Source organism: Trachypithecus francoisi, unplaced genomic scaffold (genome assembly GCF_009764315.1).
Source record: "Trachypithecus francoisi isolate TF-2019V2 unplaced genomic scaffold, Tfra_2.0 Lachesis_group5, whole genome shotgun sequence".
Classification (NCBI taxonomy): domain Eukaryota; kingdom Metazoa; phylum Chordata; class Mammalia; order Primates; family Cercopithecidae; genus Trachypithecus; species Trachypithecus francoisi.
The window spans coordinates 92,904,492-92,930,729 of NW_022681470.1; the positions used below are offsets into that span (position 1 = coordinate 92,904,492).

A 26,238-nucleotide genomic window follows, 5' to 3' on the forward strand; every position below is an offset into this window, starting at 1 on the left:
GAAACCCCGTCTCTACTAAAAATACAAAATTAGCCGGGTGTGGTGGCATGTGCCTGTAATCCCAACTACTCGGGAGGCTGAGGCAGGAGAATCACTTGAACCCAGGAGGTGGAGGTTGCAGTGAGCTGAGATCACGCCACTGCACTCCAGCCTGGGCAACAAGAGCAAGACGCCATCTCAAAAAAAAAAAAAAAGAAAGAAAAAAAGATGTAACTAGACTGAGTGAGAAGCTATGTAACAGTTAAGCCTCATTGAAGATGGACAGGTTCAGGATCTGTCAAGGAAGATTTGCTGGGTGGGTGGGGCTGAGGGTTGGCCAATCCAGATATTTGGGGCAGCCTGGGAGAAGGTGGGAACAGGCAGGCAATGGGCAGAGAGGGGAGCTGGAGGTAGGGCAGGAACAGGAAGCAGAGGAGGGTCAGGGGCCACTTAAAAGGAGGGAGAGAGGGAAGTTCCTGTTGTTCGAATAAATCACTGTGGTCTGCCAGAGTTTGTGAGAAGGTGCTCTCATGTTCGTAGCTGGATGGAGGCCTGCCTGAAGGAGGAGCTTCCTTCCCCGGTGGAGCTGGAGGAGAGCCTTCGCAATGGAGTGCTGCTGGCCAAGCTGGGCCACTGTTTTGCACCCTCCGTGGTTCCCTTGAAGAAGATCTATGATGTGGAGCAGCTGCGGTACCAGGTGGGAGGATTGGACTCCACCTTCTACCTACTTCCCCTCAAACGATCCCTTCTCCTCAAAGCTGTGAGGGTACAGTGACCATATAACTTATTGTCCAAATCTGGATAAAAGGGAGTGTTATTAATCTATGTTTTTCTGTGCTGGTAAGGATGGAAAATTCACAAGATGCGGTCCTCTGATTCCCCTCTGCCCATCTCTCCTGAATCTTTAAGTTGTAGTCTGGGCTCTACCCATAGAGAGTGCTGAGAACTGTGGAAATAGATTTTCTTTTTCCTTCCCTTTCAGGCAACTGGCTTACATTTCCGTCACACAGACAACATCAACTTTTGGCTGTCTGCAATAGCCCACATTGGTCTGCCTTCGGTAATACTGGGCCTGAAGATTGGTATTCATCTTTACTCCTTACCAGCCACCCCCTACAATCCCATGCTTTATCTCCCTGAACCCTTTAGCCCTATTTCCATGTGTCTTCTAAACTAATCTAAGAGAACAGTTCCTTGCAGCTGTGTGTCTTTGAATCAGGTTATCTTTTCTCTGCCTCCCCTTCCCTGTGAATGAAAGGAGGTGAAGTTTCCCTGGCCTGAGTGTCACAGTTCCCATTATGCAGTGAGAGGTGCAGGAGGGCCTGCTATGTCATGCTCGTATTGGCCAGCCCTGTCTCCACCAAATTTCACAGTGTGAAGCAAGGGTATACACATCCCTAGGTGGTAGACTTTGAGTTAGAAGCCTAGGTCCAAAACCCCAACTGGACACATGATTTCACTCTTTGAACCTCAATTTGTTATTTGTCTGTAAAATGGGGATAGTGAGCCCTGCCTTGTCTACCTTACAATGTTGTCAGGAGGATCACATGGTCTGTGTGAACTCCCTTTGTGAATTGTGAAGAGCTATACAAATGAAGGCATGATAATATTCTACAATGTATGGTTTTTTTCTGCTTTGTATTTCTTCACTGTAGAAAGGAACTATAATACAGGAAACAGCAGTAAAGAAAGACACTTTGATGGGCGGCAGAAGCAATAGATGTCATGTGTCTTCAGTGGGACTGGAATACTCTAAGTCTCTAAATTTGGTCTTTTATTGTGAATCTAAATGTAACCAAGATATATTGAGGTTAGGCCTCATTACAATTGTCAGGTGGCATTGAGAAGCCATACCTGGTGCCACTCGGTTCTTAGAAAGTCTCTCATTGATCAGAAGCCACTGGCTTGGAGACAGGGATAACAGCCTGACACTTTTGTGGTCCTTGGCAATATATGCCTCATGGGGCCCTCCATGGGAGTAGGCCAGCTCTCCAGCATACCACCTCTTTGGCAAGGGTCTGAGGTGAGGCATGCAGGCTCACTGTAGACATCTGGAAGACAGCTGGGGGCTTGTTTTTGTTGTTGTTGTTGTTGTTATTTTTGGAGGATATGGCTTATATTCTGTAGCCTTGATAGCCTTATCTGGTGTTTGGTTAATCCAGGGCACCCTAGGACTATGTGTCTGTGACTGAGTCTTGGCTTAGTATGCATCTCCAGTGCCTTTCTTTTATACCAGGCTGACTTGAAATGGTTGGGGGAGACTGACCTAGATACCCCAGGTAACAAGGGAGCGCACACCTCAGGTTGGAGAGGAAGACCCATGCCTCGGCACCCCCCCCCTCCATATTTGGTGCTGCTTAAAGGTTCCCAATGGCAGTAACTGACTGGTTTCTCTTCTAGACCTTCTTCCCAGAGACCACGGACATCTATGACAAAAAGAACATGCCCCGGGTAGTCTACTGCATCCATGCTCTCAGGTGAGAAACCTCAAATTTTATCATCCAGGTTCCTCTAGGTGGATGCAACCAACAATCAGCAGCAACAAACTCAGCGAGAAGGATGAAGGGTAGAGCACAGGGAGCCCTGCTCAGGAGAGTGAGCTTTCAGATTTTCAGAGTTGTGTTTAGATTTGTGTGCATGTCTGTGGCACATTTATGTATGGCCTGTGTGGGTGAAGGGGAAGGGCAAGCAGGGTACCAGAGGCAGGAAGGTAGCAGGGTAGGGCCTTCAGTGTGTAACTGGGCATAAAGGAATCAGAACAGGACCTATTGAGAGCAACATAGGCAAGCCACTTAGCGTGGATGGTGTAGGCTCTTTGATCCTGCTTCCAGCCAGCCATCAGCAACCAGTTGGCTAAATCACAGCAAGTGACTGACCGGTTCCTTGTGTTTCTCTTTCTGACTTCATTTCCCATGTCCCTTTGTGCCCCTGTGCCTTAGCTCAGCAGGTATCTGCTTGCTGTACCCTTCCTGTCCTCTGTCTCCGTTGAGTGACCTGCTACTGCAATGTGGCCTTATCTGTGAAGCCTTCCTAATCCCCTCAGACCCCCAACACCATCTTATTTACCTTCTGCAGCACTTTCCTTGGGCTGATTTATGGTCATATTTCTTTATGTGGGTTGGGGATAACTTGAGGGCAGGTGCTGAGTGGTCTTCATCTCTAGGTCCCCATAGTATCTCCTTCAAACCCATCGTGGGCAGAGTGTCAAAATGAATAGGCTCCAGTGCCTTCCAATGCCTTCCATTTTTTCCTAGTCTATTCCTCTTCCGGCTGGGATTGGCCCCTCAGATACATGATCTATATGGGAAAGTGAAATTCACAGGTAAGCCCAGCTCCTTCCCCTACCACCGCATCCTGGGCAGGGTCTTGGGGGTTCTGGACCTGATGAAGGGCACCTGTGGCATCATTGCAGCTGAGGAACTCAGCAACATGGCATCTGAACTGGCCAAATATGGCCTCCAGCTGCCTGCCTTCAGCAAGATCGGGGGTATCCTGGCCAATGAGCTATCGGTGGATGAGGCTGCAGGTAAGGACTAGGCTCTGCCCTGCCAGGAGTAGAGTCAGTGGGTATGGGAGGGCTCCAAGCCTCATAGCCATTGGATGGATTCTGGCCAGCTCTCATCCACAGATAGGGCCATAAGGCTACCTGGTTTGCCTGGCCCCTGAGGGTGGGAAAAAGGATGACGTTAGAGTGGCCTGCTACTGGTTGCGCTCCAGTCTGGGGTTCACTCTGGCCTCCTGACCTTGTTTCCATGCCCCCTCCCAGTCCATGCAGCTGTTCTTGCCATCAATGAAGCAGTGGAGCGAGGGGTGGTGGAGGACACCCTGGCTGCCTTGCAGAATCCCAGTGCTCTTCTGGAGAATCTCCGAGAGCCTCTGGCAGCCATCTACCAGGAGATGCTGGCCCAGGCCAAGATGGAGAAGGCAGCCAATGCCAGGAACCATGTAAGGAGTAGTCTTGGGTTGCAGGGACCGAAAAGTTGAGTGGCTGGAAAGTCTTGAGTGAAACCAGGACTCCTGTCTGTCATGTCTCTAGGATCCAAAATTGCTTCTTAGAGAAACCATAACTTGTCAGTGATTTTAGAGAACTAGGAAAGGAACTTGGAAGAATGATGAGAATTCAGAAAAGAAGACTGGAGAAGAGGTTCTTGGGGGATGATCTTCAGGGAAGCCTGAGAAGGGCACTGGAATGTAGAACAGAATGAGATTGGACTGGAGGTTCCAAAGGTTGGTTTGGCTTAAATGTGTCAGTGGAAGGTGTTTAGACCCCACAGTTTTCTGAATTCTGAGCAGACTGACCTTTGGCCTTGGGAAGATCCCCAGAAGAAGCAATAAGTGTAGCCAGGGAGGGAAGAGCAGGACAAGAAGATTGAATTGGTTTCGCAGATTCCCTCTCAATGGAGTTTTTGCAGGATGAAAGAGAAAGCCAGGACATCTATGACCACTACCTAACTCAGGCTGAAATCCAGGGCAATATCAACCATGTCAACGGTAAGAGAGAGCAGGCAGGAGTGGTTTGGGGGTGCCCTCAGGGTAAGCCCCTGCACTGGGAGGTTGGGGGATAGCTTTTCTCAAGCCAGAAAGCCCTGTGGTCTCACTTGGGCCAACTCTTGCCTCTGGGAAAGATCAGAGTCCAAGGAGTATGTGCACTGCTTTCTGGCCATCAGTGTCTAGAGAAGTAGTTTGTGTCCGGGAAGTTTCTTTCTGACTGGAGAACCACAGAGAGGAGCAGCTCTTGATGCTGGGGGGAAGTTGAACTGGGGTCCTTCGAGAGGAGCAGTGTGGATAATACATGAGGGAGGGGGATCTGGGTAGGAGCTGTGTGAAGGCTCAGGATGGGTAGGCATTTGCCTGTTTGGGTGAGGATATCCCTGGGGTTTGGGGTGGTGAAGTGAGAAGGCTGTGAAGACCAAGCTGAAGAATTTGGGCTGAACCAAATGGGCCCAGGAACCAAGGGGGAAAGGGTGGGGGTAACTCCAGGCAGGCAAGAAGAGGGCAGATTCCTGGGGCTGGACTAGGGGATTATGAGAGGTGGCTTTCTCACACTGTCTGTTATGGAGTCTCTTTTTTTTTCAGTCCATGGGGCTCTAGAAGTTGTTGATGACGCCCTGGAAAGACAGGGCCCTGAAGCCTTGCTCAAGGCCCTTCAAGACCCTGCCCTGGCCCTGCGAGGGGTGAGGAGAGACTTTGCTGTCTGGTACCTGGAGCAATTGAGCTCAGACAGAGAGCAGAAGGCACAGGTTAGCTTCTGTCTATTACCTACCACCCCCTCTATGTGACTGTAGAATGGGAGAGGGCCTCTTACTCAGGGATCACCACTGTTGGTCCTTTGTATTCTGTAAGTGCTGACTGCATGTTTAAATGGTTAAATCACCCCAAGGCCTAGTAGACCAGACTGATCAGCTTCTGTCCCTGAGAGTCCCCCAGACCAGGAGGAACCCAAGGACAGTCCCATAGGCAGTAATGTGCTCCCCCACTGCTGAACTGGTGCCTCCACTTAGCAATCTTGTTTTTAATGCAGTTGACTTTTCCGCCGACACTATTTGTGTTGTCTGTGTTGTTATTTTACATGCTTGCTGAGCAAGAAAGTTTAAAGATGAGTTAATAGGGCTGGGCACCATGGCTCACGCCTGTAATCCCAGCACTTTGGGGGGCTGATGCAGGTGGATCACTTGAGGTCAAGTCTTTGAGACCAGCTTGGTCAATATGGTAAACCTGTCTCTACTGAAAATACAAAAATTAGCCTGTGTAGTGGTGGGTGCCTGTAATCCCTGCTACTCGGGAGGCTGAGGCAGAGAATCACTTGAACCCAGGAGGCGGAGGTTGCAGTGATTCGAGATTGTGCCACTGCACTCCAGCCTGGGCGACAGAGCAAGACTCCGTCTCAAAAAAAAAAAAAAAAAGGTTAGTAAGGATGAGTGAGCCAGCCTAAAGGGGAGAGGTAGGATTGAGGTTAGGTGGCTGGGTAGACCTGGGAGCTCATGCTGGCAGCTTGTAAAGCATGGTCTTGGCCCCAGAAGGGCTCCATTCTACTGTATCTCTTCCCTCTCTTAGGAGCTGGGCCTGGTGGAGCTTCTGGAAAAGGAGGAAGTCCAGGCTGGTGTGGCTGCAGCCAACACAAAGGGTGACCAGGAACAAGCCAGTAAGTCATCTCCAGGTCTGAGGCCTGCTCTGTGCATATCTCTGGCTCTTAGAAGAGTATCCCACCTCTTTGATGGCTTCTGTGTTGGGCAGTGCACACTGCTGCTGCTTCCAGCCTGGCTAGGGACTTCTCCCCTCACATAATCTGCTGTATTCCTGCTGCCTGGGGGGACACTACAGATAAGTTCATTAAGAACTTAGAGATAATGACATGCCAATACTGCACTGGGTTGGTCTCCTGGGGCAGGCAGTTTTCTTCCAGGTAGTTTACCTATAATTTTGAGTTTCAACCTGCTTGAATTCCTTTGGCTTCTGAAATGTAGTAATTTTCCAGAATATGAGCAAGAAGCTCATCTTCTAACTCTGTTTCCCTTAAAAACATTATATACAAATTATAATTCTTTTTTGTTTGTTTTTGCTTTTGTTTGAGACAGAGGCTCACTCTACTGCCCAGACTGGAGTGTAGTGTGGCACAATCTCAGCTCACTGCAACCTCCACCTCCTGGGTTCAAATGATTCTCTTGCCTCAGCCTCCTGAGTAGCTGGATTGACAGGCATCTGCCACCACGGCAGGCTAATTTTTGTATTTTTAGTAGAGGTGGGGTTCTTTGTGTTGGCCAGCTGGGTCTCAAACTCATGGCCTCAACTGATCTGCCTACCTTGGCCTCCCAAAGTGCTGGAATTACAGGCATGAGTCACTGGGCCTGGCCACAAATATAATTATTTATTACAAGAATGCGAGTTTGTAATTGTCTTCCTCCAAGAGATCTATCTGCACTGCAAGTATGAAGAGAAACAGTGCTGAGGCAAAATGCAGTAGCCTGTGGACACTAGACCTATTACAGTTGCTTGCCTTAGTCTGAACTTGCTGTCAGGTTTAGAGGTTGCTCAGTAACCATTTACCTTCGTCTAACAGAGCTTTCCAACATTCACTAGGTTTCAGTAGCCCCCAGGCCATTCCTGACTGGCTGCTTTCCTAATCTGCTCAGTTCATTCCCGATTGCTGATTGCCGCTGCCAGAGTAATCTCTGAAGCACAGATCTGATCTTATCTCCCTTGTTGAACATCTTCAGACCTTCATGGGTTCCTGCATTATTTAGCCCACACTTTAGTCCTGTCTGTTTGTCCTGGCAGATAAGACCTTTCCAGAGTTCTTCGCCAGCTCTTCTGTTCACATTCCACCCAGTTCAGCCTAGCAAACTGTCTATTCTCCCCAGATTGCCCTCCAGCCTTTCCCATCACCCACCTCTGGTCCTTTGGGTTACATTTCTCCCGCATTCTCAGCTGTTGATAAGCAGGTGAAAACATTCTCCAGAGCTGTCTCCAAGGCTTCCTCCTCTGTGAAGTCTTCCTGCTCTCCCAGCCAGAATCCCTCCTCCCCTGCTCTGCCATAGCATTGTGTGGGGGTGGGGGGAGGTGGACTTCTAACATGTCATTGACAGCAGTGCACTGTAGGTACTTTGGTATCCTTAGCTCTTCCCAGTGGATTGTGCTCTCTTTGATGCCAGTGCCCCTATCTGCTTGGCATTTTATTAGCCACGGAGTTTGTAAACTCAGACTATGTTGAGGCACCACAGCCCCTTTTAAGCTTACTGCTGCCCTTTGCAGCAAACGGCTCCGCCTTGGAACTGGTTCCTTATTTCTCTGTGCTATCATCAAGCCTTGGTCCCTAGAGCCCCCTGACTAACCTCATCTTAGTTACGCTCCATAGCCACCTGTCAATCTTGTGCTCACCACCTTAGGAACTCACCCTCTGCCATGACAGCCACTCTGTGTTACATGCTGAGCTACTCAATTTCAAGGCCTGACAAATTGCTTCTTACAGAGCCTCTTCTTAAAGGGACCCAGCCCCTTTTCTTCCTGAACATTTAGAAAGGCATTTTAAACCTAGCAGAAAACCTCACAGGTTTTTGAGAGCAGTTACAAAGCAATTTCCCTACCAAGATGCCCCGGCAGAGCGTAGTTGGTCAGGAGAGTGGAGATGCCACTGAATGCCCAGCCTATACAACCTGTTGCTCTCCTCCCTTACAGTGCTCCATGCTGTGCAGCAGATCAACAAAGCCATCCGGAGGGGAGTGGTGGCTGACACTGTGAAGGAGCTGATGTGCCCTGAGGCCCAGCTGCCTCCAGTGTACCCTGTTGCGTCAGCTGTGTACCAGCAGGAGCTGGCAGTGCTCCAAAGGCAGCAGCAGGGGGTAAGCCCCAGAAATGTGGGTCTAGCTCTGCGGCCCCCAAGTAGCTGGAGGGATCAGGACAGGCAGCCCAGGCCACCCTCTTGTGAGTGCAATATGAGATGCTGGCACGAGATTAGGATGGGGAAAGAGCTATCATCCCTGCCTTACTGAGCATATTTTAATAGCCATTACCTTGAGCAAACACTGCTTTACATACTCACTTAATCCTTAAAAAGATCCTATGAGGGAGGCATTCTGTTTTAGAGATGGGGAAACTGAGATGCAGAGGTTAAGTCACTTGCCCAACACAGCTGTGAGTGCCAGTGCTGGGAGTGGATGCAGGGGCCCATGCTTTGAACCACTTCGCTGTCCCACCTCGTCCCAGTCCATACCTCTTCGCTGATAGTGAAGCGACAGGGCCCTCACTTAGGGACTTTCAGTCTGTCGGAGGAGTTAGAATACACTTGAGGGTCCAAAGAGAGACACAGGGAGGGAAGAGCAGATGACATAGGTGGAAGAAGTCTTCAGACCAAGGAAATGGAGGAAGCAGAGCTGGAAAAGCTTCCTGGAAGAGAATCAATAGAGAACTACACCCACAGCAGGTGTTTATAGAGCGTCTACTCCCAGCATGACTTGGATACAGGCACAGCCCTCAGGAAAGGCATAGTTCAACATAGGAATGACTATGTACAAGGAAGCATAAAATAAGTACTAAGAAGTAAAGCATTGTGACTAAAGTTGTGGACTTTTGAGCTGGGCTGCATGAGTTCAAATCTGGCTCTGCTAGTTCTTAGCTATGTGACATTGGGCAAGTTAATTACTTTCTCTGCTGCTCAATTTCTTTGAATATAAAATGTGAACAATAATATGTTTACTTCAGGCTATAGGATTAAATGAGGTAACATATTTGCTTAGAGAAGAACCTGGAAAGTAAGCTTTAGCTATTAATATTATTGTTGTTGATGTTCACAACATTCTGTTAGGAGAAGATAGGAAGGGGGCTGGACATGGGGGTTCACGCCTATAATACCGGCACTTTGGGAGGTCCAGGCAGGCAGATCACTTGAGACCAGGAGTTCAAGACCAGCCTGGCCAACATGGTGAAACCCCGTCTCTACTAAAAATACAAAAATTAGCCAGGTGTGGTGATGGCACATGCCTGTAATCCCAGCTACTTCAGAGGCTGAGGCTCAGAGATCTCTTGAACCTGGGAGAGCCAAGATTGCGTCACTGCACTCCAACCTGGGCCACAGAGCGAGACTCTATCGCAAAAGAAAAAGAGAAAATAGGAAGGGTGCTCTAGACAGAGGGCACAGCATAAGCAGATGTTTGAAAAGGAGAAGAAGGCAGGGCAGGGAAATGGGGCCAGGGCTTTTTGGGTGTGTGGTGCAGTGCAGTGTGGAGGCGAACACTCCATTTTCATCTCTGTATACCCAGAGCCTAGTACAGTTCAATTTTTTTAAATTTTATTTTAAGACAGGGTCTGACTCTGTCACCCAGGCTAGAGTGCACTGGCGTGATCTCGGCTCATTGCAACCTCCACCTCCTGGGTTTAAGCGATCCTCCTGCCTCAGTCTCCTGAGTAGCTGGGACAACAGGTACGCACCACCATGCTCAGCTAATTTTTGTATTTTTAGTAGAGACAAGATTTTGCCATGTAGGCCAGGCTGGTCTCAAACTCCTGAGCTCAAGCGATCTGCCCACCTTGGCCTCCAAAGTGCTAGGATTACAGACGTGAACCACTGCACCCGGCTAATACAGTTCTTGATGTGCAGTAGGGACCAATGGGAGCTGGTAGAGCTTACTTGTTAAGTGTGGGCTTTGAAATCAGGCAGCTCATTTTGACTTACATTATTGGTTGTGGGCTCATCTGTGAAATGGGGATATTAATGGTACTATGGTTCTATTGTCGGCTTATTATGAAAATTAAATGATAATGTATGTGAAGTACTTATAATTGAGCACATAGTAAGTATTCTCAAGCATTTCGTATGATGATTATTAGTGAATGAATCAGGCCACTGGGGTTTTGGGATAGAGACTCTGGGATATTTGAGAACCTTATGGGCAGGATGGTGAATAGGCCTTTAGACCTTTCACCTGCCCACTTAGGAATTGGCCCTCCCACCCATTGTAGGAGCTTGGCCAGGAGGAGCTCTTCGTGGCTGTGGAGATGCTCTCAGCTGTGGTCCTGATTAACCGGGCCCTGGAGGCCCAGGATGCCAGTGGCTTCTGGAGCAGCCTGGTGAACCCTGCCACAGGCCTGGCAGAGGTGGAAGGAGAAAATGGCCAGCGGTGAGAAAGGCTTAGCCACACGTTGGGAGTGAGGGATGGGGGAATGCAGCCAAGACTCAGCAGTCTTCTGTTGGAGACTTGCCTTGTGCATGATGTCCCATTCTTGGGCCCAGGCCCACCCTCTGGGTCTGTTCACAGTTCCTTCGCCTGTGTTTCTTCCTGGGAGTGGATGGGGTCACAGTCATTCCTCTTTTCTTCGTTGATTCATTCTTTCCTAGCAGATGTTTGAGTACTGACCCATGTGCCAGATATTACTCTAGGTGCTGGGGAAACACCAGTGAACAAAACACTTTCTCCTCTTGTCTAACTTACATGCTAGTAGAGGGAGACAGATGATTAGAAAAGAAGATGAGGTGGCCCGGAGCAGAGACTCATGCCTGTAATCCCAGCACTTTGGGAGGCCGAGACAGGAGGATCACCTGAGGTCGGGAGTTTGAGACCAGCCTGACCAACATGGAGAAACCCGATCTCTATTAAAAATACAAAATTAGCTGGGCGTGGTAGCACATGCCTGTAATCCTAGCTACTCTGGAAGCTGAGGTAGGAGAATCACTTGAACCCGGGAGGCAGAGGTTGTGTTGAGCCGAGATTGCACCATTGCACTCCAGCCTGGGCAACAGGAGCGACACTCCGTCTCAAAAAAAAAAAAAAAAAAAGAAAGAAGGAAAAGAAAAGAAGAAGAGGCATAGAGAAAAATAAAATAAAATAGGGCAAAGTGGGTAACGGGTAGAGACATAGTAGGGACAGTTTTTTTGTTTTACATAATGTAGTTATGCAAAGCCTCTTTGCTGAGGAGGTCATTTTGAAAGAGACCTAAAGGGCATAAATGATTGCCATGAGTCTATCTGGGGCAGAGGCCTTGAGAAAGCAATGTGCATGGTGTGTTCAAAGAACACCAGGAAGCCAGTGTAGTGGAGTGAAGCGAGGAAGAAAGAGGAGTGGGAGATGAAGACCAAGTAGCCAAGGCCTGACCATGTAGGACTCTGGTTTTTACTCTGAGTGAGGAAGGAAGCCATGGGAGGTTTTGAGCCAGGAGGGAGTTGATCTGACCTATTTCGTTTCTTTTTTTATTTTTAGAGACAGGGTCTTGCTCTGTCACCCAGGCTGGAGTGCAGAGGTGCAATCACAGCTCAGGGTCTTGCTCTGTCACCCAGGCTGGAGTGTAGTGATGCAATCACGGCTCACTGCATCCTTGAACTCCTGGCTCAAGTGATCCTCCCGACTCAGCCTCCCAAGTAGCTAGGACTATAGGCACATGCCACCATGCCTGGCTAATTTTTTAATTTTTTTGTAGAGATAGGATCTCTCTGTGTTGCCCAGGCTGATCTTGAACTCCTGGGCTCAAACTATCCTCCCATCTTGGCCTCCTAAAGTGTTGGGATTACAGTTGTGAGCCACCATGCCCAGCAATCTGATCTACTTAACAGGATCTTTCTGGCTGCTGTGTTGAGAATTGACTGCAGGGGTACAAGGGGAAAGCAGGGAGACCTGTTAGACAGCTATGGGAGTAATCTAGGCAAGAGATGATGGGGGCTTGGCCTTGAGTGGTAGTGGAGATGGGGAAAAGGAGTCAGATTTTGGATACATTTTGAAAGCAAACTGACAGGATTTGGTCATATAATAGACATGGGGTATAAGAGAGAATGGAATTAGGTATGACTCCAGGATTTGGGGCAAGATGGGAGAGATGGTGGGACACTCAGGTTAAGGAGGGGAATCAGTTCAGATGTGGGCTGTTGGGTTTGAGGTGCTTATTAGACATTCACTTGGAAATCACAAGATGCTGGCTGGGATAAATGAATGGGCTGGAGATGTGCTTTCAGGAGCATATGGTGTTAAAGTCATGGGTGAGATTGGGTGAGATCACCTACAGTGTGAGTATGGAGAGAGAAAAGGTCTGGAGACTGAAGACTGGGATGCTTCCATGTTTAGATGTCAGGGAGGAACCAGCAGGGGTGTCTCAGAAAGAACAGCCTGTGAGGCAAGAAGAGAACTAAAAGAGTGTGGTGTCCTGGAGGTCAAGTGAGGAAAATCGTTCAACTCTTTCCCCTGACTTCTGGCTGATGATTTACGTGCTACTCACCTCTCTGCCCTTCACCTCGCTGCCAGTTACTTCGATGCCCTGCTGAAATTGCGACAGGAGCGTGGGATGGGTGAGGACTTCCTGAGCTGGAATGACCTGCAGGCCACTGTGAGCCAGGTCAATGCACAGGCCCAAGAAGAGACTGACCGTGAGTATAGTCTGGAGCTGGGTGGAGATGGCCCAACTTAGGCAGTCCTGTCCCTTAGCCGTAAGTCTAGGAGCCCCCCACACACCTAGATCTCTGTTTCTTAGGGGTCCTTGCAATCAGCCTCATCAATGAGGCTCTGGACAAAGGCAGCCCTGAGAAGACTCTATCTGCCCTACTGCTTCCTGCAGCTGGCCTTGATGATGTCAACCTCCCTGTCGCCCCTCGGTACCATCTCCTCCTTGTGGCAGCCAAAAGGCAGAAGGCCCAGGTGAAGTTAGGGCTGCTCATCAGAGCAGGAAGAACATTCTCTGTGGGTTGCACTGTACCCAGTCTGGCAGAGCTCTATTCTGATGGACACAATGGCTTCTGGGTGGGGGTTGGGGGATGTTCCAATCTGGTAAAGAAGGATGGCTCCCATTGCCAGGGCAGTGGGCAGTTCATGGGAAGAGCACAGACCTGGGAGCCAGAGAACTAGGCTGGATTTCCCACTCTGACCCTTAGTGACCATGTGACCTTGAGCAAATCCCTTGATATCTCTGAGCTCTATTTACTCATCTGTAAAGTACTGCCTACCTGGTCCTACCCAGCTCCCAGAATGAGGGTGAAAATTAAATGAATTGACAAATGGGGCAGGATTTTGAACCTGAAACGCCCTGAGTATATTGCAGTAGAGAGTGGTTGAGAGCCCAGGCTTCTGGGCCAGACTACTGGAGCCTACGTCTTGGCAGCCTGACCCTGCACGTGTTACTTAACCTCTCTGTGCCTCTGTTTCATTACCTACAAGCTTGTGGCAGTAATGAGCGTGTCTCATAGTTATGGGGTGTAAGTGAGATAATATGACAGTAGTACTGGCTAACATTTATTGAGTCCTCACTCTGTGCCAAGCATCATTTTATGTGCTTTACAAGTATTAATGCATAAGAAAGTGCTTTAGAATACTGCCTGGCACATAGTACTCAATAAAATGTTAGTTTACAAAGTCTATTATTAATGAGGAGAGTTGGGAAGGAGTAGAATCTGGGGTTGTGTGAGGCAAGGAAGGGTTCAAGCCTTTATCAGTCTGACAGTGTGGCAGGCATGGGATTACTTAACCTGTGGCCTCATGTAATCTTCCCACTACCTTGTTGGGTAGAGGAGTGTGGAGCAAGAAAAGGAAAGAGAAGGTAAAAGTTATGGTCAGAATCAGCCTGAGAAGGTGCAATGAGGCCTGGGGGAGTGGGGCGTGGGGGCAGGTAGGTGGAGCCTCCAGTGTGGGCTATCCCTGGACATGACTGAGGCACAAGAGCACGGAATTGAGCTGTTGAGAAGGTGGTGGATGCTGAGGGTTTGAGGAGCTATGCAGAGCCTCTGTGGTTCTTGAGGTGCTGTGGCCAAACCGAGTAGACTTAAAAGCCCAGTAGGAAAAGAGAGCCTTCTGAGCCTGGCTGCATGCCACATGTGCCCACACACAGGACATGGAGCTGAGTGGAGATCACTGTCCCTGTGGCTCCCGATGCCTGCCTGCGGTTTGGTTCCCTTAGGCATCTTGGCCTGGGAACCTAGAGAGATTAGCTTGGGGTCTCATCTTTTTTTTTCTCCCTCAATCCACCAGGTGACAGGGGATCCTGGAGCTGTGCTGTGGCTTGAGGAGATCCGCCAGGGAGTGGTCAGAGCCAACCAGGACACTAATACAGCTCAGAGAAGTAAATGGACTGAGCAGGGGACCCTGGGAGGGGAGGGATGGTGATGTGGGCTCAGCAGCAGCCCAGATAGTCAGGCGGCCTCCCTGGTCATCTCCGTCTTCCTTCAACCTCTGTGGTAAGGCAGGCCAGAGTTAGAGCAGGAGGGCTGCTGTTCGGACTGCAGGATGGATTTCCTGGCAGTCAGCAGGGCAGGAAATTCTCGGGAGGTGAGAATCCATAGTTCACCCGCTGCCTCCCTCTATGCCTTCCTGTGGACACTTTCCCTGTAATGTGGGCGTGTGAGATCACGCAGTAGTCAGAAATCCCATTTCTGCTGGTAACTTGAGTTTGGGTTCCAACAGTCAATCAGCTCTGGCTAGAAAATGTTTAGACTTGGAGTGAGAGAAGAGGAATTGGCAGGAGTTTGAGGAAAATAGGCAGACTCAGTGCAAGTAGACAGGGGTGTGCTGATGTGTGGTGCTGGTGGTGTTAGTTCTCAGTGGCTGTGGTCTCTCTGTCCATCTGTCTGTCTACTAGTGACTGGAAGGCAGATGCTACATCAGCCATTCCCACCTCTTAGGCTCTCTTCTCCTAAGAAACTGTCCCAGGGTCCTCTGCCCATATCCTGCCTTTATGCTTCTCTTTTGAGACAGGATCTCACTCTGTCACCCAGGCTAGAGGGCAGTGTACTGTGATCTCCATTCACTGCAACCTCTGAAGAAATCCTCCCACCTCAGACTCCTGAGTAGCTGGGAGTACAGGCATGCACTACCATACCTGGCTAATATTTTTTCTTTTTTCTTTTTTTGAGACAGAGTCTCGCTCTGTCACCAAGACTGGAGTGCAGTGGTGCAATCTTGGCTCACTGCAACCTCCACCTCCCAGGTTCAAGCGATTCTCGGGCCTCAGCCTCTTGAGTAGTTGGGATTATAGGCACCTACCACCACAGCTGGCTAATTTTTGTATTATTAGTAGAGACGGGGTTTCACTGTATTAGCCAGGCTGGTCTCGAACTCCTGACTTCAGGTGATCTGCCTGCCTTGGCCTCCCAAAGTGCTGGGATTACAGGCGTGAGCCACAGCACCTGGCCAATTTTTGTACTTTTTTAATAGAGATGGGGGTTTGCCATGTTGGCCAGGCTAGTCTCAAACTCCTGGGCTCAAGTGATCTGCCTGCCTCAGCCTCCCAAAGTGTTGAGATTACAGGCATGAGCCACTGCTCTGGGCCTTTATGCTTCTGTTCAAGCTGATTTTCCTTTTATCAAGCCCCAACTCAGCCTAGACCCACGCTGCCTCCCTCGGAGTGCTTCCTTGACTGCTGCTGCCTTTCCCTCCAAGCACAGTTGCATGTGCTGCTTTTCATGTATGTGTCTCTGTCCATCCTGGGATGTTCCCATCTACTCCTTCAGAAGGGTGATTTTGTGTCCTCTTTCACGGAATCTGTCCCTAGTGGACAGGCTAAGGCCCATGGGAGGGACTTGGGCGAAGGATTGACTGCTGTCTCCTGATGCCCCTGTCAGTGGCTCTTGGTGTGGCCGCCATCAATCAAGCCATCAAAGAGGGCAAGGCAGCCCAGACTGAGCGGGTGTTGAGGAACCCCGCAGTGGCCCTTCGAGGGGTAGTTCCCAACTGTGCCAACGGCTATCAGAGAGCCCTGGAAGGTGCCATGGCAAAGAAACAGCGTCCAGGTAATGGCCCCAACCTGACCCTCCTCTTCTCTGCCTGCCCCAGCCACCTCTTGCCTGCTCTGAACCTTTTCTGCTTGCTTGGTTTCTGCTTAGCAGACTCAGCTTTCTGGGTTCAACATGATATGAACGATGGCACTGCCTACTACTTCCATCTGCAGACCTTCCAGGGGACCTGGGAGCAACCCTCTGGCTGCCGCTTCCACACCTCTCACCTGACCCGGGAGGAGATCCAGGTTGGCAGAGCTCCTGCAAGGGTGGGGGATCTTGGATGGGAATGCCCTGGAGAAGAGGCTCCCACTCCCCAAAAGACCACAGCATCTCTCTCCTGCCTCCACAGTCAGCTGTCACCAAGGTCACTGCTGCCTATGACCGCCAACAGCTCTGGAAAGCCAACACTGGCTTTGTCGTCCAGCTCCAGGCCCGCCTCCGTGGCTTCCTAGTTCGACAGAAGTTTGCTGAGCATTCCCACTTTCTGAGGACCTGGCTCCCAGCAGTCATCCAGATCCAGGTGGCAGGCTCTGGCTTTCTCAGTCTTCAGGGCCTGCGCTTATCTGGGCTCCAGGGTATCCACCCTGCTTCCTTTTTACTGACATGGGAATGATCTTTCAGCCTCTGAATAGTAGTGGTTAAAAGCGTAGGTTCTGAAGCCAGACCACGTACGTTTGAATCCCAGCTCTGTCACCTCTTAGCTGTGTGACCCTGGCAAGTTACTTACCCTCTCTCCCTCAGTTTCCTCACTGGTCCCTCAGTCTTTTCATCTGAAAAATAGGGCTAATGAAAGCACCTACCTTATAGAGTTGTTATGAGGATTAAGTTGGGTAATATCTCAAGTGTCGGCCGGGCGCGGTGGCTCAAGCCTGTAATCCCAGCACTTTGGGAGGCCGAGACGGGCGGATCACGAGGTCAGGAGATCGAGACCATCCTGGCTAACACGGTGAAACCCCGTCTCTACTAAAAAATACAAAAAACTAGCCGGGCGAGGTGGCGGGTGCCTGTAGTCCCAGCTACTCGGGAGGCTGAGGCAGGAGAATGGCGTAAACCCGGGAGGCGGAGCTTGCAGTGAGCTGAGATCCGGCCACTGCACTTCAGCCTGGGCGACAGAGCGAGACTCCGTCTCAACAAAAAAAAAAAAAAAAAAAAAAAAAATATATATATATATATCTCAAGTGTTTATAAATTGTGCCTGGGAGGTAGGTAAGAACATGGTAGAAGTTACCATGCTATTTATGTCATCATCATCACTATCCAGAGAGTGAGAGCTGCTTTTTAGCTTCCCCAAGGGAAGAGTGAAATAAGATTTAGCTGGGTGCAGTGGCTAACACCTATGATTCCAGCCAGTCAGAAAGCTGAGGTGGGAGGATTGCATGAGGCCAGGAGTTTGAGGCTGAAATGAGCTATAATGGCACCACTGCATTCCAGCCTGGGCAACAGAGAGAGCAGAGTGAGACCCTGTCTCTAAAAGTGTGTGTGTGTGTGTGTGTGTGTGTGTGTGTGTATTTGTTTAGTAAGACATCAAGGCTTAGACACCAGTAGGGCTCAAAGAAGTGGTGGTTAAACAGAAAAGGGGTGAAATATCCTTTAGGAAGAGAACAGTCTTCTACCTTTCCTCTCCAACCAGCCCTTCCCATTTTTATTCTTCCAACCCGTGGATGGTCCAGTGTGGCCTCTGAGACTGACCTGTAAGTAACTGAGATGTGAGGCTGGTAAGGAAGATAGCCAGAGGCACTGTGCAAGCCAGGAATCATGGCAGTTGAGCAGATACCTTCCCAGGCAGATGTGATCTGGAGGGCCTCATGGGGGTGCTGGCAATGTAAAGATGCTTTCATAAACTTTTTGAATGCCAAGAGCATGCCACTTGGCACTAGGCAAGGGTGGGAGATGGGTGCGAGGCCTAAGGGTGAGTAATCACATCTCTACCCTCACAGAAATTGGAGTACACTTGATGTTAGACATTGTGATAGGAAGGACACAAAGATAACACCAGAGGACTCCAAGGGAGACAGATGTGCAGACCAGGACTGGCAAATGGCCCTTGATTAGACTGACAGTGGTGGGGGGTAATTGAGAGCTCAGGCTTTGGGGTCAGAAGGTGGAGTTTGCCTCCTGGTCCTACCACTTCTGAGTCATATGACATTGGGCACCTTATGCCCTCTCTAGCACTCAGTCTTCTCATTCATAATGATGGTGCTCACCTTATATGTTGATTGGGAAGATTCAGTAGGAAAATTACATGTAGCACTTAGTGTGGTAAGTGCTCCATTGATGGGAGCCATTATGAGATTTTGTTTTCGGGGCATTGGTCCCAGAACTCAATACAGAACTTTAGTGATCTGTATTTAGTGGTCTGAATCATAGGGATTTCTCCATCCTAAGCCCAGTCTGGAATTTCACACTAAGGCGATGAAAAACCACACCGACAGTGAGAAAGAAGATGGAGTCAGAGGGAACATTTGTCACTAGTACCAGAGCTGTGTGGGCTGTGGCCTGGGTTCTGGGAGACGGAGAAAGAGAGAGGTAGCCCAGAGCCTTGAGCCTCTTGCCAGGGGAAAGGAAAATCCAAAATGAGGCTGCCTGGATGTGCTGAGACTTTATCTCCTAAGAGCTCTGACCCACCCTGGCCAGAACCCCAGCCAGGGTCCTGAATTCTGACCAATTCAGAGGCCTTAAGGAGCCTGGTGGAGGTTGTGTAGTGGGAAAGGGCAGAGAGCAGACCACTCTGCCTTTTCCCACAGCAACTTTCCAGGCAGTACCTGGAGGAGGAAAGGAAAGAGTCCTGAGGGCAGGCATGGAAATGGGGCTTCCTGACCTCTAGGCTCCAACATGGACAGCTGGCATCATGGACCAAGCTATCCTCTTTTACATCCTTTCCCAACAGAAGGGCCATGTAAGCCTTGAGGGAAAGCTGGCAGAACTGGCTTTAGGAAGGGCTGGGGGCAACTGAATGAAAGGGGTTGCTCCCAAGTTTTACCAAACTGAGATAATGTCAGTGGTAGTGTATCTCCCAGGGCCTGTGCACTGGGAGATGCTGAACATGGGGACTAAAAGACAGGAAGGGCCAAGCATGGTGGTTCATGCCTGTAACCTCAGCGCTTTGGGAGGCCGAGGTGGGAGGATCACTTGAGCCGAGGAGTTCAAGACTGACCTGAGCAGTATAGTAAGACCCTATCTCTACAAAACATAAAAAATTAATCAGGCATAGTGACACATGCCTGTGATTCCAGCTACTTAGGAGGCTGAGGTGGGAGGATCACTTGAGCCTAGGAGGTGGAGGCTGTAGTAAGCCATGACGGCACCACTGCACTCCAGCCTTTGAGACCCTGTCTCAAAGGAAAAAAAAAAAAAGATGGGAAGGATTTCAGTGGGTAGAGATAGGGCTGGGAACAAGGGTGGGTATAAAAGGTTTGGGGACAGAAAACCATAAGGCATATTTAGAAGAAAGTGAAAAGTGATGCATCTAGGATCCTTAAGAAGGTGGGGACCAGTGGAAAGTCAAATAGGGAGTGTGGGGTCAGATGGTTGAAAACTTCTGGAAATAGGCTGGGAGAAGAGGTACTTTAGGAAAATTAATCCCACACAAGCTTGGAGTGAAAGGGAAAAGGCTCCTAGGAAGGAGACCAGAATGGAAGAGGGCCTTGAGATTTTAGAGACCAAAGGAGGCATGATTTGTGCAGATGTCAGTTGGACCCTTTGCAGCAGATCAGCTAGGGGAGAGGCCATTGGCCTGACAGCTGAATTACTGGGGACCTTGGTGGGAAGATTTGCTGAGAGCTAGAGTCAGGAGCTGGATTGTGTTGTAAAGAGAATGTGAGTTATGAGAGCATTAGTGACCTGCTGCCCAGGTGGCCCCTGGCAGAGATGGTGAGCACACGGCTCTGTACCTGTACACACTTCCCATCCACACAACCACATTCATTTCCAGACTGCTCTCTGCCCACTTTCTGTGCACATGAGGGAGGGTGGAGTGTGTGATAGGGTGTGGGTGGTCTGCATATGGGTGTATGAGTGTATTTTAGGCTGATATGGGACATACTTTGGTGAAGTTGGTGAGTAGGTGTATGCTTTATTATCTTTTAGGACTGTATCTTATAGTTGAGTTTCTGTGAAGAGGTATTGGTTAGACGTGGGTGGGTGTGGGTATGTGGGTGTTTGTTCTGGGACCAGGGAGTATGGCAGAGGGCATTGTTGGCTATGTGCAGCCATTTGGTCTTCACCATGAAGTTGGAAGTTATTTGAGAACAGGACCACTTTCCCCTTCTCCCTCTGTTTAACTGCCCACTTCCGTTCCCTGGAGAGCCCAGGACAAGGATTTTCTTAAAAGCCTCTCTGGCCAAAGGAGACCTACTTGAGTTACTGCCCTTTCTCTCCTGATTTGCAGGCTCATTGGCGGGGTTATAGGCAACGGAAGATTTACCTGGAGCGGTTGCAGTATTTTAAGGCAAACCTGGATGCCATAATCAAGGTAGCTACAGTGGTTTTGGCAGGCTTCTTTCTCTCGAAAGATGCTCTGAGAACAATCTTGCAGTATTGTCACCTCCTTGTGATCTCTGGATTTGGCTGAATTGGCCTGGGACTGAGGGTGGGCCCTAAGCTGGAGCTGAGGCAGTGTGTTTCTTCTCCCAGATCCAGGCCTGGGCCCGGATGTGGGCAACTCGGAGGCAATACCTGAGGCGTCTGCACTACTTCCAGAAGAACGTGAGTGTCACCTTGCTCCCCCTGCCCACATACCCAACCTTTACCCATGAGACTAGAGCAAGGACAGCCAGCAACCCTTTTCCCATCTGTGTTCGTGGCAGGTTAAGTCCATTGTAAAGATCCAGGCATTTTTCCGAGCCAGGAAAGCCCAGGATGACTACAGGATATTAGGTGAGCTGCCTGATCCACCCTCCCCAGCTGATGGGAGGGAGAGCACCCCACAGAGCCAGGCAGGTCTAGACATCCTTCTGGGACTGCACAGCAGGTAAGGGGAACGTAGTCACAAGTTGTCTGTGCAGGAACGTGGAGCAGGGGTTGTAACAAAAGCCCACCTGCTTATCCCAATCACAGATAGCCTTGTCACAGTGAAAGTTCTAATCAGGCTGTTTTTGTACCAAGCTTAGATTATCTACCTATTGCTACCACCAAAGCAAAAAGAAAAGGATCTTGCTTCTTTCCTTCAAGTTCCAACTTCTCCCCTCCAGACCTCTGTGGCCCAGCACAAACAAGGCCTGGTGAGGCACACAGAGTCCATTCTGTGGTGTGGGGAATGTGAGAAGCACCCAAGGGAGTGCCATCTTCCTGCTCCATATTCCCCATTAGTTGAGTGCTCATTTAAAGCTTTAAAGAGGTCCGTCCTGGCCCTTGTTCTACAAGTTCAGAAGCCCAGCAAATGGCATCCCCTTCCTTTTTGTGAAATTGACAAGTAGTCCATTTCCACATTCACCTCTAGCCCCTGAGTTCCTGAAGCAGTAGACCCCTTTCCTTCCTGGCCTTGAGGCTGCACTCTTGGGCTTCTGGTGAAATGTCCTGTTCAGGAATCCTCTCCTTCACCTCCTCAGTCCTTCTTCACCCCTGACCTGCCCACAGGGACTTTGCCTGTCCCTTCTCTAGTCATGCACACTCAGGCCGTCTGCTCCTGTCAACAAGCTTCTTTCTCTCCTTCCCTCTCCCCAACCTAGCCCATTCTATTTTGTCTCTGTGGCTACACTAATACCATTGTCCTGGCCATTCTTTGTCTTCTTTTTCTTCTCTTCAGTTTATGGTTTTTCTGGAAGAATTTGTTTTTCCCTAGTGCTGTCTCCTGACTTCACTGGCCCCCAAACTTTACTCAGAGCTCTACCATTTACTAGCTGTGTGGCCCTCAGCAAGTTACTTAACTTCTTTTTTTTTTTTTTTTTAATTGATTATTTATTTATTTATTTGGGACAGAGTCTCACTCTGTCACCCTGGCTGGAGTGCAGTGACACGATCATGGCTCACTGCAGCCTCAACCTTCCAGGCTCAAACGATCCTCCCACCTCAGCCTCCTGAGTAGCTGGGACTGGAGGCATACACTGCCACAACTGGCTAACTCTTGATTTTTTGTAGAGATGGGGGTCTCCCCATTTTGCCCAGACTGGTCTCAAATTCCTGGGCTCAAGTGATCCACTCGCCTTGGCTGCCCAAAGTTCTGGGATTACAGTCGTGAGCCACCACACCTGGCCAATTAACTTCCTTCTTGCCCACTTTTCTCCTTTATAAACTGGACATAATGCTAATACCTGTCTTGTAGGGTTGTTTTGAGGAGTTAATATGCTGTATTTCATCGAATCCAAGATGCCATTAATTGTCTTGGATTCTACCTTTCTTCACTCCTCAAAGATTTGTCCCCAGGCCAGGCATGGTGGTGGCTCACACCTGTAATCCCAGCACTTTGGGAGGCTGAGGCAGGAGGATCACCTGAGGTCAGGAGTTTAAGACCAGTGTGGCCAACATGGTGAAACCCTGTCTCTACTAAAAATACAAAAATTAGCCAGATGTGGTGACAGACGCCTGTAATCCCAGCTACTTGGGAGGCTGAGGCAGGAGAATCTCTTGAGCCCGGGAAGCAGAGGTTGCAAGGAGCTGAGATCATGCCACTGAATTCCAACCTGGGCAACAGAGAGAGAGACTGTCAAAAAAAAAAAAAAAATTTTGTTCCCCTATTGTAGCCAGATTAATCCATTAAACCTGTACATGTGATCATGTCACTTACCTCCTTAAGAGTTATCATGATGCCCTGTTGCCTTGAGGGTAAAGTCCAATCTCCTAACCACAGCTTTGGGACTCTGTGATCCAGCCTTTCCTTGCACCTCTAACCTTACTGACCTGCCCCTCACCACCTACACCTTCTGCACTGTGTTCTAGATATAGTGGACTTCGAGCACTCTCCACATTCACCCTCTCCACCTCCTTTTCACCGACATCAGGGGTGTCTCACCTCCTCCTTGCAGTGTTTCTTCACTCCCCAGTGGGGTTGGGCAACCCACTTTTGTTTTCCCAAAGATCCCCATGTTTGCTCTTCTCAAAGCGCTAACCACATTGCAGTGAATTGTGGTTTATTTGTCTAGTTTCCCTACTAGACTGCCTTTAGGGACAGGAACTAGTTTTATTCATCTTCCAAATCTGACTCCTTCATTTATTATTAACTGTGTAACGTAGGACAAGTTGCTTACCTTCTCTGAGTCTCAGAGTTATCACTGGTAAGAGAGGATAGTTATAGTGTACTGACCTCACAGGTGGTCTTAAGTGTGTAAAGCACTTAGAACAGCTTCTGTCTCATAGTAAACATTCTGTGTATTAGTTGTTTTGTTGTTATTTCCAATAAATTAGCTCAGAGGCTTCTTTCATTTTTGCTCAAATACCAATTCCAAAGGTGATTCAAGGAGAATCACCAGCTAGCTCTGACCTCCCCTATATTATAAAGCCCACTGTCCATCCTATCTACTTGTCCTTCCTGGTGTGTACAGACACTCTGACAGAGGAGCACTGTGAGGGCAAGCAGGGCTGAGTGGTGGCTGGCAGGTAGGAGGAGGAGCAGGTTGGCCCAGCAGAAGTGAGTGATAAATTGCGGTAGACAAGGGAGGTCTGGGAGGATAATCAGAGGGAGCTGTGGCTCTGGCTTTGGTGTCAGAGGTCCCTGGGATAGGCCCAGGCTGGGGTGAATCAGAGGTAGGGGAAAAGCAGCTATTATGTCATCTCCAGTTATAAGACGGGGGCTCAGGGACAGGCCTGGCTAGGAGGCTACCCACTGCCCTCCAAGTGCAAGCAGAACCAGTTAAAAGAGGACTGGGGTTGGGGACCTGCTGATTCCAAGCAGAAAGGGGACTGGGGTGGGCTAACTCTGGGGCAGGGACTGGCGAGGAGGCCTCTGATGAGGCATGCCTAATCCTGATGCCTCCTCCCTTCCTCCCAGTGCATGCACCCCACCCTCCTCTCAGTGTGGTCCGCAGATTTGCCCATCTCTTGAATCAAAGCCAGCAGGACTTCTTGGCTGAGGCAGAGCTGCTGAAGCTCCAGGAAGAGGTAGTTAGGAAGATCCGATCCAATCAGCAGCTGGAGCAGGACCTCAACATCATGGACATCAAGATTGGCCTGCTGGTGAAGAACCGGATCACTCTGCAGGTGTGGGGCCCACCAGTCCTCCCTTTTCCCAGATCTGTCTACCTCTAGAGATGTGATGCTGACCATTCTCTATTTGCTAATCAATTTTTTCAAAATGGTGTGGATTTTATCACCTGACTCAGTTCCTTGTTCCAGTGGCCATCTGCCATTCTAATAAATCATTTCGGGGGACCCATGACAGAGTAGAAAGAGTATGAGACCTAAAATCAGAATGCCTGGCTCTGCTGATTCCTAGGGATGGGGCTGTGGGTGCTCATTTCACTTCTAAGTCTGTTTTCTCATTAGCAAACTGGGAATAATGAGAATGTCCACCTCTCCAGGCCAAATATAGAGATAGATATGAAAGCTCTTTAAATCATAATTTACTATACAAATATGCAGTGACAGGGTAATAGTGATATAGTGATAGCTCCACCTCAAATGTGTGTAGCAGTCTAATAAGAAGTGATAGCAAAAGCCAAATAGACACAATTCCTCAGCCTGGCAACCCAATTCTCTTTGGGGACTCACTCCCATGACAGGAGAGGAACCAGATGGAGTCTCAGGGCACTAGGAGTGGCCCTTCCTCACCCTAGAACTGCTTCTCTCCCCCAGCTTATGCCTGTTCGTTGAACAGCAGAAAGCCCTGGCTCTTCAAGGCACTGACTCTAGACCACATGTTCTGTGCCCTGGGATGGCCTAGGCTGGTTGTATCACCCATTCCTCCACCCCTGCAGGAAGTGGTCTCCCACTGCAAGAAGCTGACCAAGAGGAATAAGGAACAGCTGTCCGATATGATGGTTCTGGACAAGCAGAAGGGATTAAAGTCACTGAGCAAAGAGAAACGGCAGAAACTAGAAGCATACCAACACCTCTTCTACCTGCTCCAGGTTAGCAGAGGACTTTCCAAGGAGAAGTCTCTCCCATCTCCTGAGGGTCTGAGACTTCAAGGCCTTCTTGTCTGTGCCTTTGACACCATGCAAGGTGTCCTTTCCCATAATCTTAATTCCTTATCCCCAGGAAAAGAGACTACCTCTTCCCCTGTTTGTCTGGAATGTCACTAGCACCTGGAGAAAGGGTGGTAGTGCTTTCTTCATTCCAGATTTCCATCGGGGGAAAACCTTTCTTTATCCTATCACTGGTCCTCGAAGTACATGGTCAGCCATTCCTGTCTCCCCTCTTGCTTGCAGACTCAGCCCATCTACCTGGCCAAGCTGATCTTTCAGATGCCACAGAACAAAACCACCAAGTTCATGGAGGCAGTGATTTTCAGCCTGTACAACTATGCCTCCAGCCGCCGAGAGGCCTATCTCCTGCTCCAGCTGTTCAAGACAGCACTCCAGGAGGAAATCAAGTAGGCTCTCCAGACACAAAGGAATGGGGAGAGAATGGGTTAAGAGATGCCCCTGTTGGCTTCTTCACAAAGTGACAGCTTGTTGAGGCTTAAGGGTAGAGATGGAATCAGAAGACCTCTCTTCTCTGCCTCCTGTAGAGAAACTGTAAAACATCTGGGATAGCACGGTGGGAGGATATGGGCTGACATGCTAATACAAAGAATGAGAGAGATATCAAGACATTCCTTAAGAGCGGGGACACCAGGGCAGGCTTTGAGAGCCAAAATCTCAAAAAGGAAAAGTAACGGTTTGTCCTACACAGAGGCAGAAGACTAGCTTCAATGACCTCTTAAACCACAGGTCAAAGGTGGAGCAGCCCCAGGACGTGGTGACAGGCAACCCAACAGTAGTGAGGCTGGTGGTGAGATTCTACCGCAATGGGCGGGGACAGAGTGCCCTGCAGGAGATCCTGGGCAAGGTTATCCAGGACATGCTAGAGGACAAAGTGCTCAGTGTCCACACAGACCCTGTCCACCTCTATAAGAATTGGATCAACCAGACTGAGGCCCAGACAGGGCAGCGCAGGTGAGCACATGGGCAGAGGGAGAGCTCTTTTTGATCAGCTGTGTCTCCACCCTA

At 49.4% G+C, this 26,238-nt stretch overlaps 1 protein-coding gene across 3 annotated transcripts in view; it reads left to right on the forward strand.

Moving 5' to 3' along the window:
- The window catches only part of IQGAP3 (IQ motif containing GTPase activating protein 3), a 44,714-nt gene that overhangs the window by 5,724 nt on the left and 12,752 nt on the right, over positions 1-26,238 (forward strand). For 2 of the 3 annotated variants that reach the window (XM_033200687.1, XM_033200689.1), the window contains exons 3-26: positions 520-676; positions 962-1,039; positions 2,380-2,456; positions 3,234-3,301; positions 3,392-3,505; positions 3,746-3,924; positions 4,392-4,470; positions 5,056-5,219; positions 6,034-6,121; positions 8,152-8,315; positions 10,432-10,589; positions 12,699-12,820; positions 12,925-13,088; positions 14,412-14,502; positions 16,001-16,168; positions 16,262-16,401; positions 16,506-16,676; positions 20,544-20,627; positions 20,789-20,860; positions 20,962-21,031; positions 24,078-24,286; positions 25,003-25,155; positions 25,456-25,619; positions 25,960-26,184. In XM_033200687.1, the coding sequence (XP_033056578.1) occupies positions 520-676; positions 962-1,039; positions 2,380-2,456; positions 3,234-3,301; positions 3,392-3,505; positions 3,746-3,924; positions 4,392-4,470; positions 5,056-5,219; positions 6,034-6,121; positions 8,152-8,315; positions 10,432-10,589; positions 12,699-12,820; positions 12,925-13,088; positions 14,412-14,502; positions 16,001-16,168; positions 16,262-16,401; positions 16,506-16,676; positions 20,544-20,627; positions 20,789-20,860; positions 20,962-21,031; positions 24,078-24,286; positions 25,003-25,155; positions 25,456-25,619; positions 25,960-26,184 (3,159 nt within the window). The remainder of the gene's footprint in view (positions 1-519; positions 677-961; positions 1,040-2,379; positions 2,457-3,233; positions 3,302-3,391; positions 3,506-3,745; positions 3,925-4,391; positions 4,471-5,055; positions 5,220-6,033; positions 6,122-8,151; positions 8,316-10,431; positions 10,590-12,698; positions 12,821-12,924; positions 13,089-14,411; positions 14,503-16,000; positions 16,169-16,261; positions 16,402-16,505; positions 16,677-20,543; positions 20,628-20,788; positions 20,861-20,961; positions 21,032-24,077; positions 24,287-25,002; positions 25,156-25,455; positions 25,620-25,959; positions 26,185-26,238) is intronic. The other variant, XM_033200688.1, reaches the window with a different exon arrangement.